We start from the raw sequence: 19,533 nt of genomic DNA, 5'->3' as shown, positions 1-19,533 counted from the left end.
CCGCTAGAGCAGAGATCTCCAAACTTTCTAAACAAAAGGCCAGTTTACCGTCCTCCAGACTTATGCCCCGTACACATGGTCGGACATTGATCGGACATTCCGACAACAAAATCCATGGATTTTTTCCGACGGATGTTGGCTCAAACTTGTCTTGCATACACACGATCACACAAAGTTGTCTGAAAATCCGATCGTTCTGAACACAGTGACGTAAAACACGTACATAGGAACTATAAACGGGGCAGTGGCCAATAGCTTTCGTCTCTTAATTTATTCTGAGCATGCGTGGCACTTTGTCTGTCGGATTTGTGTACACACGATCGGAATTTCCGACAACGGATTTTGTTGTCGGAAAATTTTATAGCCTGCTCTCAAACTTTGTGTGTCGGAAATTCCTATGGAAAATGTGTGATGGACCCTACACACGGTCGGAATTTCCGACAACAAGGTCCTATCACACATTTTCCATCGGAAAATTCTATCGTGTGTACAGGGCATTAGAGGGGTTGGATTGTGGCATTCAGGAGTACAAAATGTCACTGGGGGGATTTCTCCCGCATCATTGGTGTCATTGAGAGGAATAGTACCCCATCATTGGTGTCAGTGGAAGGAATAGTGCACATTCATTTACAAAAAAAGGAAAAAGTATTCACACCCTTGACATTTTCGACATTGTGTCATGTTACAACCAAAAATGTAAATGTATTTTATTGGGATTTGATGTTATAGACCAGCACAAAGTGGTGAAGTCAAAGGAAAATGATAAATGGGTTTTCAATTTTTTTTTACAAATAAATATCTGAAAAGTGTAGCGTGCATTTGTATTAAGCCCCCCCTTACGCTGATAACCCTACCTAAAATCTAGTGGAACCAATTGCCTTCAGAAGTCATCTAATTAGTAAATAGTCCACTTGTGTGCAATTTAATCTCAGTATAAATACAGCTGTTCTGTGAAGCCCTCAGGGGTTTGTTAGAGAACCTTAGTGAACAAACCGCATTATGAAGGCCAAGGAACACACCAGACACGTCAGGGATAAAGTTGTGGAGAAGATTAAAGCAGGTTAGGTTAGGTTATAAAAAAATATCCCAAGCTTTGAACATCTCACGGAGCTCTGTTCAATCCATCATCCGAAAATGGAAAGAGTATGGCACAACTGCAAACCTACCAAGACATGGCCGTCCACCTAAACTGACAGGCTGGGTAAGGAGAACATTAATCAGAGAAGCAGCCGTGAGGTCCATGGTAACTCTGGAGGAGCTGCAGAGATCCACAGCTCAGGTGGGCGAATCTGTCCACAGGACAACTATTAGTCGTGCTCTCCACAAATCTGACCTTTATGGAAGAGAGACAAGAAGAAAGTCATTGTTGAAAGAAAGCCATAAGAAGTGTCGTTTGCAGTTTGTGAGAAGCCATGTGGGGGACACAGCAAATATGTGGAAGAAGGTGCTCTGGTCAGATGAGACCAAAATTTAACTTTTTGGCCTAAAAGCAAAACGCTATGGGGTTTATGTACTAAAGCTGCAGAGTGCAAAAATCCAGCTTACGTCTGCATAGGAACCAAGCAGCATCCAGGTTTTATTGCCAAAGCTAAATTAAACAAGCGGAGGTTAGAAGCTGATTGGCTACCATGCACAGTTGCACCAGATTCTGACTGCATCGGTTTTAGTAAACCTACCCCATGTGTGGCGGAAAACTAACACTGCACATCACCCTGAACACACCATCCCCACCGTGAAACATGGTGGTGGCAGCATCATGTTGTGGGGATGCTTTTCTTCAGCAGGGACAGGGAAGCTGGTCAGAGTTGATGGGAAGATGGATGGAGCCAAATGCAGGACAATCTTAGAAGTAGACCTGTTAGAATCTGTAAAAGACTTGAGACTGGGGTGGAGGTTCACCTTCCAGCATGATAACGACCCTAAACATACAGCCAGAGCTACAATGGAATGGTTTAGATCAAAGCATATTCATGTGTTAGAATGGCCCAGTCAAACTTGAAAATTGCTGTTCACAGATGCTCTCCATCCAATCTGACAGAGCTTGAGATATTTTGCAAAGAAGAATGGGCAAAAATGTCACTCTCTAGATGTGCAAAGCTGGTAGAGACATCCCCAAAAAGACTTGGAGCTGTAATTGCAGAGAAAGGGGGTTCTACAAAGTATTGACTCGGAGGGGGGGGGTGGGTTGAATACAAATGCATGCCACACTTTTTTTAGATATCTATTTGTAAAAAATGTTGAAAACCATTTATAATTTCCCTTCCACTTCACAATTTTGTGCCACTTTGTGTTGTTCTATCACATAAAATCCCAATAAAATACATTTATGTTTTTGGTTGTAACACGAAAAAATGTGGAAAATTTCAAGGGAGTATGAATACTTTTTCAAGGCACTGTATATCAATGGGAGGAATGCCCCATTGTTGGTGCCAGTGGGAAGAATAGTGCCCCACTTTCGGTTAGTGTCAGAGGAAGTAATGCTGCCTTATCATTTGTGTCAGTGGAAGGTATGGTGCCTCATATCAGTGGGTGCCGGATAGAAGCAAGCAAAGGGCTACATTTGACCCACGGGCTGCATTTTGGAGACCACATTTTAGTAAAATATGGCAGAAACGCAGGCCATGTGAGCCTTTAGATGGTAGATACAGCACCGCCCTCTCTGCATCCCTTCATGTACTGTAGTGCACACACCTAAGCAGACAGAGTTTCATGAATTGCATCGTGGGATTCTGAAAGATCATGCTAGCATTGGCTCCTCCAAAATGACCAGACTTTCTCAACCAGGGTTCCTCCAGAGGTAGCTAAAGCCCCAAACACTATCAGATTTTCTGCTGAGTTTTTCCTTTCAGATTTACCAAAACCATATAATATGAGGTCAAACCTTAGGAGTTTCAATGTGTATGCAATCAGGCAGGCCCTTGCACTACATGGTTTTGGTAAATCTGAAGGAAAAACTCAGCAGAAAATAAGATAGTGTGTATGGGGCTTTAGGGTTCCTCAAGCTGTTGCTAATTGTCTTCCCATCTGATGGTTCCTGCATAGTTCCCAAGCCAAAGCCTTTTGGCAAAGCCAGCAATATGACCCCAATGATCTTTTTAGTTATCTGTAAGGGTTACATTCTTTCTACATACCACTAACGTAAGGGACATTTTCTCATTCTCAATAATTAATTTTAGTAAGGGCTTCCTAAGTGTTCAAAATTATTTTAGAGGTTCCTCTGGAGTAAAAAAGGTTAAGAAATGCTGCTGTAGAGCCTCTTGTGCTCCACCACTATCCATCCATCCTCATGGTCTCTCCTCTCTTCTCTTCTCTAGGACATCCCTGCTGCGAACATACCCAAGACTGGTCCTTCCAGTGCATAGCCTTGTGTGCCTTGCTGCCTTCGGCCTGGCTCTCCCTCTAGCCATCAGTCTCTTCCCACAGTTGTCTGAGGTAAGTCACATGACCGCGCCTGTCAAAGTTTTGGGAAGACAATGCGAGTATGAAAATTTTGTTTTTCTTTCTTCTCGTCGTCTGTGTCCCCGTTCTTAGTTGCCTGGCAACAAAAGCTGCCCCAACTGTTCCAGAATCGGATGTATTAACACCTAATGCTGTGTGCGCAGGTAGAGCGCCAGGGTGTGCAAGTCTGCTTTGTTTAGAAGGGGGTTATGTAAACCGCCAGCTTCTCCTTGGAGACATTCCGACTTTGTACTGCTAACAATCATTCCTAGGCAATTAGGATAGAACGTCATTCCTTTGTCCAAATATTAATTCCTGTGTATTCAGCATATAAGCCCAAATAAACTATGGATGTACCTGCTTAACCACCACAAGGTTTTACCCCCTTCATAACCAATGCATTTTTTTGCTATTCAGCACTGTGCTGCTTTAACTGGCAATTGCTCAGCCATGCAACACTGTACCCAAATTAAGTTTATATATATATATTCACACAAATAGAGCTTTCTTTTGTGGTATTTGATCACTACTTTGGTTTTTATCTTTTGCTATATAAACAAAAAAATACTGAAAATGTACAAAAAGAAAAAAAAAACTTTTTTTTGTTTTTGTTACAACATTTTTGCAAAGAAAAAATCTTTCTTCATGAATTCAGGCCAAAATGTATTCTGCTACGTATCTTTGTTAAAAATAGTCCAAATCAGTGTATATTATTTAGTCTGTAGGGAAGTTATAGAGTCCACAAACTATGGTATATACAGTATGTATGAAAATCGATCCACCCTGATGTACTGACGGCCTATCTCATTTCTTGAGACCCTAAAATGCTGGGAAAGTCCAAATACCCCCCAAATGACCCCTTTTTGGAAAGTAGACAGTCCACGGTATTCAGTAAGAGACGACGTTTAGTAAAATGGCGAATTTTTTGAATTGTAATTTTTTTGTCACAATTTTTTGAAAAATTAAGAAATTAACCGCTTGCCAACCAGCGTCCGTCATACTGCGGCAGGTCGGCACGATCCAGTGAGCCGTCGTTCTATAAGTCGGGTCCTTTTAAGCGGGATAGGAGGCACGTGCGCCGCCAGAGGCCAGCGCCCGCTGCACTGCGGGGGTGGCGGTGCTTGTGGCCGACGGTCGCGATGACCGCCGGTCACGAACGATCGCGGGAACGAGAGGCAGAACAGGGACGTGTGTGTGTGTGTGTGTGTGTGTGTGTGTGTGTGTGTAAACACACAAATAAATCCGTGTTCTGTTCAGTGAGGAGAGACAGATCATGAGTTCCTAATAGCTAGGAACCACGATCCGTCATTTCTTCTAGGTCAGTCCCCTCCCCCTACAGTTAGGAACACATTTAACCCCTTGATCGCCCCCTAGTGTTAACCCTTTCCCTGCCAGTGACATTTATACAGTAATCAGTGCGTTTTTATAGCACTGATTGCTGTATAAATGCCAATGGTCCCAAAAATGTGTCAAAAGTGTCCGATGTGTCCGCCATAATGTCGCAGTCGCGATACAAAATCGCATTACTAGTAAAAAAAACTAATAAAAATGCTTTAAATCTATCTCCTATTTTGTAGACGCTATAACTTTTGCACAAACCAATCAATATACGCTTATTGCGATTTTTTTTTTTTTCTTTTTACCAAAAATATGTAGAAGAATACATATCGGCCTAAACTGAGGAAAATTTTGCTTTTTTTAAAAAAAATTGGGATCTTTATAATAGCAAAAAGTACAAAATATTTTGTTTTTTTTTTTTGTTTTTTCAAAACTGTCGCTCTTTTTTTGTTTGTAGCGCAAAAAATAAAAACCGCAGAGGTGATCAAATACCACCAAAAGAAAGCTCTATTTGTGGGAAAAAAAGGACGTCAATTTTGTTTGGGTGCAACGTTGCACAACCGCGCAATTGTCAGTTAAAGTGACGCAGTGCTGAATCGCAAAAAATGGCCTGGTCATTCAGCAGTCAAATCTTCCGAGGGTAAAGTGGTTGAATAAAACATTTTTCACATTTTTCTTTTTTTTTACCGTACTGTCACAAGTGCAGCACAGCATCATCATATGACTGATGTCGCACTGACTAGTCACAGTATGTAAAAAAAATGATGATGATCCATTCCTGACAGCTTGTTTGCTGTTTACATGCTGTCATTGGCTACAGCTAATCCCATGGTACAGGGTGCTGTGATAAGCCCAGGTACCATGTGATAGCTGTCGGGCCAATCACAGCACCACAATAGTAAGCAAAACCGTCATGAATGGAAGCCATTCATGGCTGTTTTGTTTACAGTGTAATCATGTGATCGCTATGACCAATCAAAATGATCATGTGATACCTCGCCAACTAATCATAACGATCACATGATACCTCGGCTGACTATGAAATGACACCCCAGCTGTAGTGAACTCAGCCGGAAGTGGGATCAGTTTTGACAGGTACCCGCCCCCCCCCCCAAAAAGCTGCCAAATGTGTCAGCAGAGGAGGGAGGAGGCAGATAAGCGGAGTTTCCCTTTCTGGGTGGAGCTCTGCTTTAAGGGCTTGTTATCATCCTCTGAAAAGTGTTCCACTGTGGGTCACTTTGCTGAAGGAGTTTAACACGGTGGTCTCCAAAATATGGCCTGGGGGCTGGATGTGGCCCTTTGCTTGCTTTTATCTGGCCCTTGGGACACTATTCCTTCTACTGACACCAATAATGGGCCACTTTTCCTTCTACTGACACCAATGATGGGACACCATCCCTTCTACTGACATCAATGATGGGGCACTATTCCTTCTACTGACATCAATGATGGGGCACTATTCCTTCTACTGACATCAATGATGGGGCACTATTCCTTCTACTGACATCAATGATGGGGCACTATTCCTTCTACTGACATCAATGATGGGACACTATTCCTTCTACTGACACCAATAATGGGCCACTTTTCCTTCTACTGATACCAATGATGGGACACCATCCCTTCTACTGACATCAATGATGGGGCACTATTCCTTCTACTGACATCAATGATGGGGCACTATTCCTTCTACTGACATCAATGATGGGGCACTATTCCTTCTACTGACATCAATGATGGGGCACTATTCCTTCTACTGACATCAATGATGGGGCACTATTCCTTCTACTGATACCAATGATGGGACACCATTCCTTCTACTGACATCAATGATGGGGCACTATTCCTTCTACTGACATCAATGATGGGGCACTATTCCTTCTACTGACACCAATGAAGGGGCACTATTCCTCCCACTGATAGGGCACCGTTCCCTCTACTGACACCATACATAGGGCACTATTCCTCCCATTAAAAACAATGATGGGGCACTCATGCCCTGGAGCATTTTCTACTCTCAATACTCTCAGTCCAGCCCCCCCAAATCCTTATGGACAATAAACCGGCCCCTTGCTTAGAAAGTTTGAAGACCCCTGGTTTAACGGAGGAGGCAATATGTCACCTCTTCACCGACTGCATCCTATGCATTAAAGTGAAAAAACACCTGGCAGTGGCTGGCCTCCCAGCCCCCCCCCCGCTCTACTAACCTTGACTTACGGGGACGCGCTGTCTCTCTGCCCGGGGTTCTCGGCTCTTGATTGGATTGATTGATAGCAGCGCAGCCATTGGCTCCCACTGTTGTCAATCATATCCAATGACCGGGGGGGGGGGGCAAGTCCTGCATTCGGCCTCTATGGACCCCGAATGCTGGACTCGGGAGCACGCCCGCAAGGTGACCCCCTCGGGAGAGCGCTTCTCCTAGGGGGTTATCTAATGTGGGGAGGAGCCGCTAAGGGACCCCAGACTCTGTGCAAAACAAGCTGCACAGTGGAGGTAAGTATGACATGTTTGTTTTTTTTTGTTTTTTTTAAAACAAACCCTTACAATAACATTGACCCTCAAAATGCCAAACCACCAAATCGCAACTGCATGCATTATATGCGGTTGCCGCGCAGACCCATTCTACTCAATGGGTCACGATCGGTGGGGGTATTTAACCTTTGCCACATTAGTACAGCCCTGGGCATTGGGCATCTGCATTGCTTTTTTTAGATGGGCGATTCGGGGACAGTAAAACCTCATTTACTTTTACTGCCCCCCCTCAGCCGCCTGTCTGAATGAGCTCTAAAAAAAGGTTGCCCAAGATAACAACAAGGCAATCTGCATTATGTTCTATGGCTCTAGTTCACATTAGCGCAGTGCACTGAGAAAAGGGGACATGTTTCATTATTGCACAGCACAAAATTAAAAGTCAGCAGCTACAAACACTGCAGCTGCTGACTTTTAATATACTTACCTCTCCAGGGATCCTGCGATGTCCTCACCCAAGCCGACCCGTCCATGGGCTCCGGGTGCAGGTGCCGGCATCCTTACTAAGGGAATCCGGAAGTGAAGCCTTGCGGCTTCACAGCCTGTTTCCTACTGCGCATGCGCAAATCACGCTGCACTTTCTGAAAGGTCTTGCTGTCTTCTGGGACCTGTGTGTCTCCAAGAATGGAGCGGGGAGAATGGAGGAGGATTTGGTATATTGCTGGACAACGCGGTGATCTTACACAGCAGTGGGATCGGGTAACTGGTTTATCCACTCCACCACCCCCCCCCCCCCCCCCCCCAAATGTGGCAGCGGAAGTTCCATTTTTGGGTGAAACTCCACTTTAACTAGGAACTCTTTTGCTAGAATTACTGTCTTCCCATCAGTCTGGCACAGTTGTACCAGCTCCTCTCCTGGACTGAAATTGCTTACCCTGACTGCACACTGTGAGCTTCTCACCATGTGCATTAGAAGCTGCACCAATTCGGGTAGAGCCCGCCTCCCCAGCCTGTCTCTGGCCCGCCTTTTTCACTCATTGGATTTCAGGAGGAGTACAGAGGCAAGATGCTTTGGTGTTTTCAGGAAGCAATGTACAGCACTCTGCCAGTTTCCTTACACCAGCCGTGATCTGCCTGCAATGCACAGAGAACCACAGAGACCCACTGATTACATCCTCAATAAAGTTATGCTATGAAAGTAGAAAGGTTTTATAAAAAAAATTAAAAAATCTTTAGCATGTTGATGAGGGGGAGGGAGGAACCAGGGAAGGCACCACAGATCAGCAGATATTTTTCTGTATTTGCAGCATAAAACATGCATCTATAGCTTCTGTCACACACCCCTTTTACGAGAAATATCAGCTGTACAATTCTGGAATTAAACAGAGTCCGTCGCCTCCCATGGGCCCATAGAGTCCGTCGCCTCCCATGGGCCCATAGAGTCCGTCGCCTCCCATGGGCCCATAGAGTCCGTCGCCTCCCATGGGCCCATAGAGTCCGTCGCCTCCCATGGGCCCATAGAGTCCGTCGCCTCCCATGGGCCCATAGAGTCCGTCGCCTCCCATGGGCCCATAGAGTCCGTCGCCTCCCATGGGCCCATAGAGTCCGTCGCCTCCCATGGGCCCATAGAGTCCGTCGCCTCCCATGGGCCCATAGAGTCCGTCGCCTCCCATGGGCCCATAGAGTCCGTCGCCTCCCATGGGCCCATAGAGTCCGTCGCCTCCCATGGGCCCATAGAGTCCGTCGCCTCCCATGGGCCCATAGAGTCCGTCGCCTCCCATGGGCCCATAGAGTCCGTCGCCTCCCATGGGCCCATAGAGTCCGTCGCCTCCCATGGGCCCATAGAGTCCGTCGCCTCCCATGGGCCCATAGAGTCCGTCGCCTCCCATGGGCCCATAGAGTCCGTCGCCTCCCATGGGCCCATAGAGTCCGTCGCCTCCCATGGGCCCATAGAGTCCGTCGCCTCCCATGGGCCCATAGAGTCCGTCGCCTCCCATGGGCCCATAGAGTCCGTCGCCTCCCATGGGCCCATAGAGTCCGTCGCCTCCCATGGGCCCATATAGTCTGTCCCATCCCATAGGCTCAAACTCGCTCATCCACGTCTTTATAGACCTCGCTTTGTGCACCGATCCAAATCATTTGGTGGAGGGAGGATTATGGTGTGGGGTTGTTTTTCAGGGGTTGGGCTTGGCTCCTTAGTTCCAGTGAAGGGAACTCTTAAGACATCAGCATACCAAGACTTTTTGGACAATTTCATGTTCCCAACTTTGTGGGAACAGTTTGGGGATGGCCCCTTCCTGTACCAACATCACTGTGCATTAGTGCACAAAGCAAGGTCCATAAAGACCTGGATGAGTGAGTTTGGGGTGGAGGAACTTGACTGGCCTGCACAGAGTCCTGACCTCAACCGAGTAGAACACCTTTGGGATGAATTAGAGTGCACAATGCGAGCCAGTCCTTCGATCCAACATCAGTGCCTGACCTCACAAATGCGCTTCTGGAAAAATGGTCAAACTTTCCCATAGACACACTCCTAAACCTTGTGGACGGCCTTCCCAGAATAGTTGAAGCTGTTATAGCTGCAAAGAGTGGGCCAACTCAATATTGAACCCTACGGACTAAGACTGGGGTGCCATTAAAGTTCATGTGTGTGTAAAGGCAGGCGTCCCAATACTTTTGGCAATATAGTGTATGTAGCTCAGCATACAACATCAGCACAGTGCCTGTGTGTCGGGATAAATGAGTGGTTCACATTTGCAAAGATTCATGTCATCTCCCACCACTGGCCAATCAGTAGGCTTAAGACTCGGCGCCCAAAAGAAGGTCAGGAAGATGATGTCAGTGCCTAGCGAGGGATCCAGCGGTTGCATTGCTGGAGTGGAAGTGAGCATTCTGCGGACCTTAACAAGAGATTCGGCCTGATAACCGGGCAACTAGCTTTTCCAGAAAGACAGGTCAGCAGGTTTATGTAAATGTTGTAAGAGAAAGGTGAACAAACACCGGACATCCTCCCCACCCCATGTTCCCGGCTATACTCGGGGTTGCCGATCTGTCAGCACCCCTGCAGCTGCTCCAGTGGTCCAGTGATTTTTCAATCCCCGCTCTTCTCTGTTCAGCCCTTCCGGGACGGGCCAGGTCAATTCACTGTGATGGTGTTGGCCAATCCATCTGGTCTTTCCCGGAAGTGATACATTGAGAAGAGGGAGAAGAGCAGGGATTACCGCTCGAGCAGCTGCAGGGGTGCTGACAGCTCGGAAGTAAGTACTTGGGGGACTGGGAGGGAGGGCGGGCAAGGTGTCCAGTGTTAGTTCACCTTCATATTTTTTCTGTAAAGGTGAACTAACCCTTTAATGCCTAAACAAATAGTGTCTATCATGAATGCTGCTGCCAGGCTTATCCACCTTACCAACCGTGTCTGCCAACCCTCTCCTCCAATCCCTACACTGGCTCCCAATCACCCAGCGAATTAAATTCAAAATACTAACCACAACATACAAAGCCATTCACAACTCTGCCCCGAGCTACATCACCAACCTTGTCTCCAAATATCATCCAAACCGTCCTCTCCGCTCTTCTCAACACCTCCTACTCTCAAGCTCTCTCATCTCCTCCTCTCATGCTCGTCTCCAGGATTTCTCCAGAGCCTCTCCCATCCTCTGGAACTCGCTACCTCCATCTATCCGGCTATCCCCTACTCTTGCTACCTTCAGGCGATCCCTGAAAACTCATCTCTTCAGGAAAGCCTATCACGTCTCCAACTAATCTCCTACCACTTCCAACAGCTCATTCCCCACAGTTACAACCTTTTGTACCACCTGCCCCATTTTATTGTAAGCTCTTTTGAGCAGGGCCCTTCTAATCCTCTTGTATTTTATTGTATTATAACTGTATTGCCTCCTTTTTATATTGTAAACTGTTGGCGCTATATAAATCCTGTATAAAAATAATAAAAATAATAATAATAATAGCATGAACACAAGTATGGTCAGACAGGGCTATGCTTGTATTTAATTTGAGTATTTAGCTTTAAGTAAGATTTCCTTAGTGTTCAAGATCGAGATCTCTGCCCCTGTGTACTCCACGGCCATTTGTCAGTAGAATGTTCTTGTGCCCCAACTCGCCCTCCCCCAGTTCCTTCGAGACCCGATCCCACCACTCACACTTCACTCTCTTAGAAGCTGTCATTTCCCTTTAACGTTGGTGTCAGCTCCCCAGAAACATCATGTGAAATCACTTTGTGTCGCAGCGCCCGCCAAGAATTCGGTGGCCATGCGCCCTGAGCTCCCTCAAACGTGCCAGGAATGCCAAGTGCCCAGATGCAATCAGTAGTTTATTTTTTCTTTCCTCTCCATGTCGTACAAATGTACTCTTCCCTTCATTACAGGCAGTCTGTGTTGGCTCTATTACCGCAGTCTGAGGTCATATGGCCATCACTGATTTTATGATTAGCGGAATGATTAATAACAACATTTGAGAATTAATGAGACTGCTGCGCTGACGAGGATCGGCTTCCCGTCCAAGAACAAAACAAGTGTTCTTCCCTCTGTTTTTGCAGATCTCCTGCATCTATTACCCCGCATCTTTCTAGAGAACCTGCTGCAATGACATGTACACTGAGTTCCGTCTGTCGTTGGCCATCCATTAAGACTACACATAGACCTGAGGGATGGCCAAGTCTAAGCAATGTCATGGATAGATCATGGACACTGTTCAGTTGATGTGAAGTTTGTTTTCCGTTGTATGATCTAGAACAGTGGTCTCCAAACTGTGGCCCAAGGGCTGGATGTGGTCCTTTGCTTGCCCTTTACCTGGCCCTTGGTGCACTATTCCTCCCACTGATACAAGGAGCTATTCCTACCACTGACACCAACAATGGGGCACTATTCCTCCCACCGATACAAGGAGCTGATCCTACCACTGACACCAACAATGGTGCACTATTCCTCCCACTGATACAAGGAGCTGATCCTACCACTGACACCAACAATGGGGCACTATTCCTACCACTGACACCAACAATGGGGCACTATTCCTCCCACTGACACCAACGATGGAGCACTATTTCTTCCATTGACACCAATGATGGGGCACTATTCCTTACACTGATAATAGCACTATTCCTCCCACTAATGCCAATGATGGGGCATTCCATTGACGCCAGGGCATTTTGTGCTCCCACTGTCCACAGTCCGGCCCCCTCAAAGTCTGAAGGACAGTAAAGTGTCCATTTGTTTAGAATGTTTGGCGACTCCTGAACTAGAAGATAACTGAATATTCTGTGTTATATTGTCAAAGCTTAGGCCGGCCATTACACAGAGCAAATTTCTTTCATGCAACCACGGGAAATTTGCTCAATTTCCCCCATCAACACAGACAGTGCTAACAGGGGAATCCCTCCCGTCGGGCCATTGTCTTCTCCCGATGGGGGGGGGGACGGGGGAAGACGTCCCCGACTGGAGAAAACAGTTATTATAGCTAGCGGCTATAGCAGTCGCTTGCGATAAGCGGAAGCAAATCCGGCAGGCTGGCTATGCCCAAGTTGATCAACTTGGTATATTCAGCCTGCCCACACATGGTTGGAATCTCAGCCGGTTCCTACTGAACCGGCCAAGATTCGAACTGTATGTGGCCTGCCTTAAAGTTGTGTTAAAGGTTTGGCTTCTTTTTCTTTTCTTCTTCTTTTAAATACCAAACATGTTATACTTACCTGCTTTGTGTAGTGGTTTTGCACAGAGTAGTCCTGATCCTCCTTTTCTCCGGTCCCCCCCACCGGTGCTCTTGGCTCCTCCCCCTTGACCAGTGCCCCATAGCAAGCAGCTTGCTATGGGGGGCACTGGTGCGTGCTCTCTCCCGAGCCTTACTCTATGCATCCATAAGACACATAGAACCGTGGCTCGGACCTGCCCCCTGCTCTCTCCTCATTGGCTCACTGGCTCTGATTGACCGCAGTGGGAGCCAATGAGGAGAGCGAGTCCCAAGACAGCTGAGGCTCTCATGCACATCACTGTATCGGGAGGAGGGTTCAGTGGGGAGCAGCACACAGGTTTTTTTTTACCTCCATGGATAGAATGCATAAAGGTAAAACACCTTCAGCCTTTACAACCACTTTAATTGAAGAAGCTGAAGTTAGATCTTATTGGTTACTATGCACTAGATTCTGTGTGCACCAGTTTTAGCATACAACCAAGGAGCTGACAATCTAAAATCCCTATTTCACATGCACTATGGCCAATTTGGACAGGAGCCAGGTAACCAACAACATGACTTTAGATTGTGGGAGGTAACCAGAGAATGCCCACTCAAGCACAGGGAGATCATGCAAACTCCATGCACGTGGTGCCTTGTCCGGGATTCAAACCGAAGACCCCAGACCGCTAAGGCACTATGCTACCCAAGTTTAAAAATTCCTTTTTGAAAAGTTATTAACATGTTAAAAGATGCATGAGATTTTTAATGAATGCGTTTACATTATCTTTCATTCCAATGAGCAGCCATCCGTACCGTTGTAGATATTATTATACAGGATTTATATAGCGCCAACAGTTTGCGCAGCGCCTAACAAAATTAAGGTAGACATTACAGTTACATTACAATTTGGTACTAGAGGAATCGGAGGGCCCTGCTCATTAGAGCTTACAATCTAAGATATGTGGTTGCGCCTTTGCCTTACACTACATACAGTGCCTTGCAAAAGTATTCACCCCCATTGGCATTTTTCATGTTTTGTTGTTTTGTTGCCTCACAACCTGGAATTAACATGGATTGTTTGAGGATTTGCATCATTTAATTTACAGAACATGCCCACAACTGAAGATGTTTTTTTTTTTTTTTAATATTGTGAAGCAAACAACAAATAGCACAAAATAGCAGAAAAAGTCAATGTGCATAACTATTCACCCCCCTAATGTCAATACTTTGTAGAGTCACCTTTTGCGGCTATCACAGCTCCAAGTCGCTTTGGATAAGTCTCTATGAGCTTGCCACATCTTACCACTGGGATTTTTGGCCATTCCTTCTTGCAAAACTGCTCCAGCTCCTTAAAGTTGGATGGTGAGAACAGCAATCTTTAAGTCTGACCACAGATTTTCTATTGGATTGAGGTCTGGGCTTTGACTAGGCCATTCCAACACATTTACATGTTTCCCCTTAAACCACTCAAGTGTTGCTTTAGCAGTGTGTTTGGGGTCATTGTCCTGCTGGAAGATGAACCTCCATCCTGGCCTCAGATCACACACAGAGTGGCACAGGTTTTGCTCAAGAATATCCCTGTATTTAGCACCATCCATCTTTCCCTCAACTCTGATCAGTGTCCCAGTCCCGACTGCTGAAAAACATCCCCACAGCATGATGCTGCCACCACCATGTTTCACAGTGGGGATGGTGTTCTTTGGGTGATGTGATGTGTTGGGTTTGTGCCAGACATAGCGTTTTCTTTGATGGCCAAAAAGTTCAATTTTAGTTTCATCAGACCAGAGCACCTTCCTCCATACATTTTGGGAGTCTCCCACATGCCTTTTTGCAAACTCAAAACGTGCCATTTTGTTTTTTGCTGAAGGTAATGACTTTCTTCTGGCCACTCTGCCATAAAGCCCAACTCTATGGAGCGTACGGCTTATTGTCGTCCTATGTACAGATACTCCAGTCTCTGCTGTGGAACTCTGTATCTCCTCCAGGGTTACCTTAGGTCTCTGTGCTGCCTCTCTGATTAATGCCCTCCTTGCCCAGTCCATGAGTTTTGGTGTGCGGCCGTCTCTTGGCAAGTTTGCTGTTGTGCCATGTTCTTTCCATTTGGTTATGATAGATTTGATGGTGCTCCTAGGGATCATCAAAGATTTGGATATTTTTTTATAACCTAACCCTGACTTGTACTTCACAACAACATTGTCCCTTACTTGTTTGGAGAGTTCCTTGGTCTTCATGGCAGTGTTTGGTTAGTGGTGCCCCTTGCTTAGGTGTTGCAGCCTCTGGGGCCTTTCAAAAAGGTGTGTATATGTAATGACAGATCATGTGACACTTAGACTGCACACAGGTGGACATCATTTCACTAATTATGTGACTTCTGAAGGTAATTGGTTGTACCAGAGCTATTTATGGGCTTCATAACAAAGGGGGTGAATACTTACGCACGTGCCAATTGAGGTGATTCAGTTCGCATTTGCAGCGTTATACAAGTCATTCATTCATTCAATTATCATTTTTTTTTCAGAAAAATAGTTTTATGTAGTTTTATGTTAGTTTTATGTATATATTTTTCTAATTTTACTTCACCAACTTAGACTATTGTGTTCTTATCCATCACATATACTTCAGATTAAAAAAAACATTGAGCTAAAGGCTGTAATGTAACAAAATAGGTAAAAAGCCAAGGGGGTGAATACATACATACAGGACACTGTAGGCCCAACACTTGCAAGAATTGGTCCCTTGACCACCATTGACTTTTATCCAGCTGGTAGTCACTTTGAACTTGCCCACCCCGGCAATTTATTAGCCACCTTTGTAAGGGGAGCCCTTTGTCTGGGTCCTCGGACCATGGCACTCAGCCCAAGTTGTTGTTTTCATCCCGTGAGAGCCCTCGCGTTGCTGGCAGGACAAGTCAAACGCAGCGAAAGGTTAATGAGCCAATGTGCAGGAGGATGACAGGGAAGCAGTAATTACTAATTAGATGCATTTTAACAGGAGGGAGGAAAGTGACATCTCCTCTTCACCAACTGTCAATAATTAGCAGATCTGCCGAGGCTGAAATGTGTCCACAGTTAAAAGACTGACGCTCTAATGAAAAGCCACTTGACGAAGGAGCTGTACAGAGGTTGCAGGGCGGGACCCTGGTGACACAGATAGTGTGGAGATATATTGTTCATCCAAGGCTGATCTGTCACCGTCTTTACCAAAGATTGGCAATACGCAGATCTCTTACGGCTATAGGTTGTGCCTTTTGGGCTTCTGCAAAGGAGAAGAGCAGGAAGTATGAACTGAGGTTCTGTGTCTGTCTCCTCCAAGGGGCCTACTGATAAACTCATCTTATTAATCAAAACATGCCTGATATGATTTTGTTACTAGGCTGAAACAGTTGGCATGTTGGGCTTCAGAAAGTGCAAACCCTCTGGTAGTCACTGTTTCCTTAGTATTCTAGTGCATGCCTATAGATAGAGTAGGGGGTTCAATTGTATGAACCCCTTAATATACCTGCATGTCATTTGGCTTAGGGCTCTTTCACACTGGCGGACTCTGCCAGCTCAGCGGGGGGATCTCTCCACCGATCCCCGCTGAGCTGAGCAGGAGGATGACAGGTCCATGTCTACTCCGCTTATGCAGAGCGGAGATGGACACAGCCCGCTCTCCTATATGGGTGGTCAGATGTAAACGGACTGCCTGTCCCTTTACATCTGACGGTCTTCCGATCTGCCAGACAGATGGCGAATGGATCCCCCATCCGTGTTTTTAGCAGATAGGATTGGATGTTGGCAGGTGTAAACGGAAACATGCCCGTTTACATTCGTCGCTCCATAAAGGACAATGGATGGTCCGATCGGGTTCGTCTAAAAAAAAACTGACAGGTGGCCCCAATCAGTCTGCCCGTGTGAAAGGGGCCTCATTATGGACCAACACACCTTGTAGAAATTTTTTTCTCAATGCATTTGACCATAAGGCCTGTGTCACATGGGCTTCAGCTTGTATGAGAACAGAGTGAGCAGCGAGCTTTGACAAAGCATTTGCAGAGCTTTCAGCAAGCCTGGTCAAAGCTTTTAGACCCCTTTCACACTGGAGGTGTTTTTCAGGCGCCAAAGGGCTAAAAATAGCGCCTGAAAAACTCCTCCCCTGCAGCCCAAGTGTGAGAGCCCGAGTGCTTCCACACTGGAGCGGTGCGCTTTGCAGGACGTTAGGAAAAGTCCTGCAAGCAGCATCTTTGGAGCGGGTTAGGAGTGGTGCATACACAGCTCCTCCACCGCCCCTGCCCATTGAAATGAATGGGCACGGCAGCAGCGCTTTTAACTACTTCAGCCCCTGGAAGGTTTTACCCCCTTCCTGACCAGAGCACTTTTTGCAAAACGGCACTGTGTCGCTTTAACTGACAATTGCACAGTCGTCCTTTTTTCCCCCCAAATAGAGCTTTCTTTTGGTGGTATTTGATCACCTCTACGGTTTTTATTCTTTGCGCTATAAACAAAAAAAGAGCGACAATTTTGAAAAAAACGCAATTTTTTTTTACTTTTTGCTATAATAAATATCCCCCAAAAATATATAAAAAAACAATTTCTTTCTCAGTTTAGGCCGATATGTATTCTTCTACATATTTTTGGTAAAAGTTATAGCGTCTACAAAATAGGGGATAGATTTATGGCATTTTTATTATTATTATTTTTTATTAGTAATGGCAGCGATCTGCGGTTTTTATCGTGACTGCGACATTATGGTGGACACATTGGACACTTTTGACACTATTTGGGACCATTGTCATTTATACAGCAAACAGTGGTATAAAAATGCACTGATTACTGTGTAAATGACACTGGCAGGAAAGGGGTTAAACACTAGGGGGTGATCAAGGGGTTAAGTGTGTCCTAGGGAGTGATTCTAACTGTGGGGGGATGGGCTTCCACTCACATGACAGCGATCACTGCTCCTGATGACAAGGAGTAGTGATCTCTGTCATATCACTAGGCAGAAAGGGGAAGTGCCTTGTTTACAAAGGCATCTCCCCGTTCTTCTGCTCCGTGACACGATCGCGGGCACCCAGCAGACATCGAGTCCGCGGGACCCGCCGTCACATCTACTATACTATACGTTTTTAATTAAATAATTAAATAAAACTATTCTAAGATGTCTTCTATTGAGATTAAGTGCGAATGATATGTTTATTTTAGCATTTTTTATGTAATTATAAATATTGATTGCTATTAATATGTTTTTTAAATGAGTATTTTTTACTAATGCGTAAGATTATTATGTAAATTTGAGGGCGTTTGAGAGGAACAGGTTGCTATGCGATGTTGTGGTTCACCTGAGCAACATGTATAAAGCAACCAACATGAAGGGGTTAATGTTTCAGGGTCCAGTATTTAGATTTGGAAGCAACGAACTAAGTACTTTTTACCATTGAATTACATGTTATTGAAAGATAACTAACATTGGGGAAGTGTGATTTTATAATGGATAATTAAATATTGCAATCCGATGCTTCAGGACCCATTGAGCAGCGGTCCCAAGCAGTGGGGGTTTGCACTCATGGGGCCACAACTAATGCGCAGGTGCGAGGTATACGTGGGGCGCATGCACATTGGAGCACCTTCTATCAGTCACGGATGGGAGGGGATATAAGGATTGACTGACAGTGAGAGCGGTCTATCCCATGATTAAGTCACAGGTGTGACGAAACATGTCGGGGCGTGGCCAAGCAGCTGTGGACATCGCGTACGAGTGACATACAGAGGAACGAGTGCTGCGGTTTACCCACCTGGGAAGCAATCGGGTCCAACAGTCGGGCAAGCGAGGAGAGGGTGAGAGAATCACTACATATGCCTGCTTATCTCTGGTCCGCCGTGACCGCATACCCCCAGGAGGTTTTTTCAAGTTGCTGTGTTGGATACTGCTTATACAGTGTGCTGTGGAGGATGCTGTGCTAATTTATATATTTTACAATGTGAGTTGAACCATTGGAGTGTTGTTTGAAGTGTGTGTTAATAAACTGGTTGACGTTATCACACTATTTGGAGCATTTTTTTCAATTCACTTATGGAACGTGTTCTCGGATGGAGAAATTGTTAGCTGAATCCTGGTGATTTGAATCTTTAAGCTGTATAGCCTTACACGCAAGTGGGGGCAATTGGAGCTGGTGAGTGAATTTTCACTGGGAGTGGGCTCACCGAACACTCAGGTGTGGTGGAAGTTTTTGAAAGAAGATTATACACTTGTGAGGACTTTTTGGCACGATTTTCAATGAACTTTATTTTCTGTCACTGGATTACTTTTTTATATATTTTTTTTTAATATATGTTAAATGATATATAAGAATTTCACACTTTTTATTTGGACACCATAAATCATTTTGTGTAATGTTATTTTGAGCAGTATTGACACTGTGTTATATCCTGTAAGTGTATTCACTTGGTGTCCACCATATGTATAATTATATTTTTATATATATATTTTTTTAGTTGTACACTCTAATAGGTGTTCACTAGTAGAATTATTGAGTCACTTTAAAGGGTGAATTTGATTTTCCAGGTAGCGCCACTTTTTTATTCTTCACGTGTGATCCATATACATTAGACACGTCATAGATTAAAA

General features: G+C 45.3%; 1 protein-coding gene across 1 annotated transcript in view; it reads left to right on the top strand.

The window, feature by feature from the left end:
* SFXN5 (sideroflexin 5) overlaps positions 1 to 19,533 on the top strand; it is a 367,837-nt gene that overhangs the window by 263,941 nt on the left and 84,363 nt on the right. The window contains exon 13 of the mRNA XM_073611062.1: positions 3,315 to 3,432. Coding sequence (XP_073467163.1) covers positions 3,315 to 3,432 — 118 coding nt within the window. The remainder of the gene's footprint in view (positions 1 to 3,314; positions 3,433 to 19,533) is intronic.

This window comes from Aquarana catesbeiana, linkage group LG01 (assembly GCF_042186555.1).
Source record: "Aquarana catesbeiana isolate 2022-GZ linkage group LG01, ASM4218655v1, whole genome shotgun sequence".
NCBI lineage: Eukaryota > Metazoa > Chordata > Amphibia > Anura > Ranidae > Aquarana > Aquarana catesbeiana.
The sequence above is the reverse complement of the archived record's forward strand: the minus strand, read 5'-3'. Positions and strand labels throughout refer to the sequence as shown.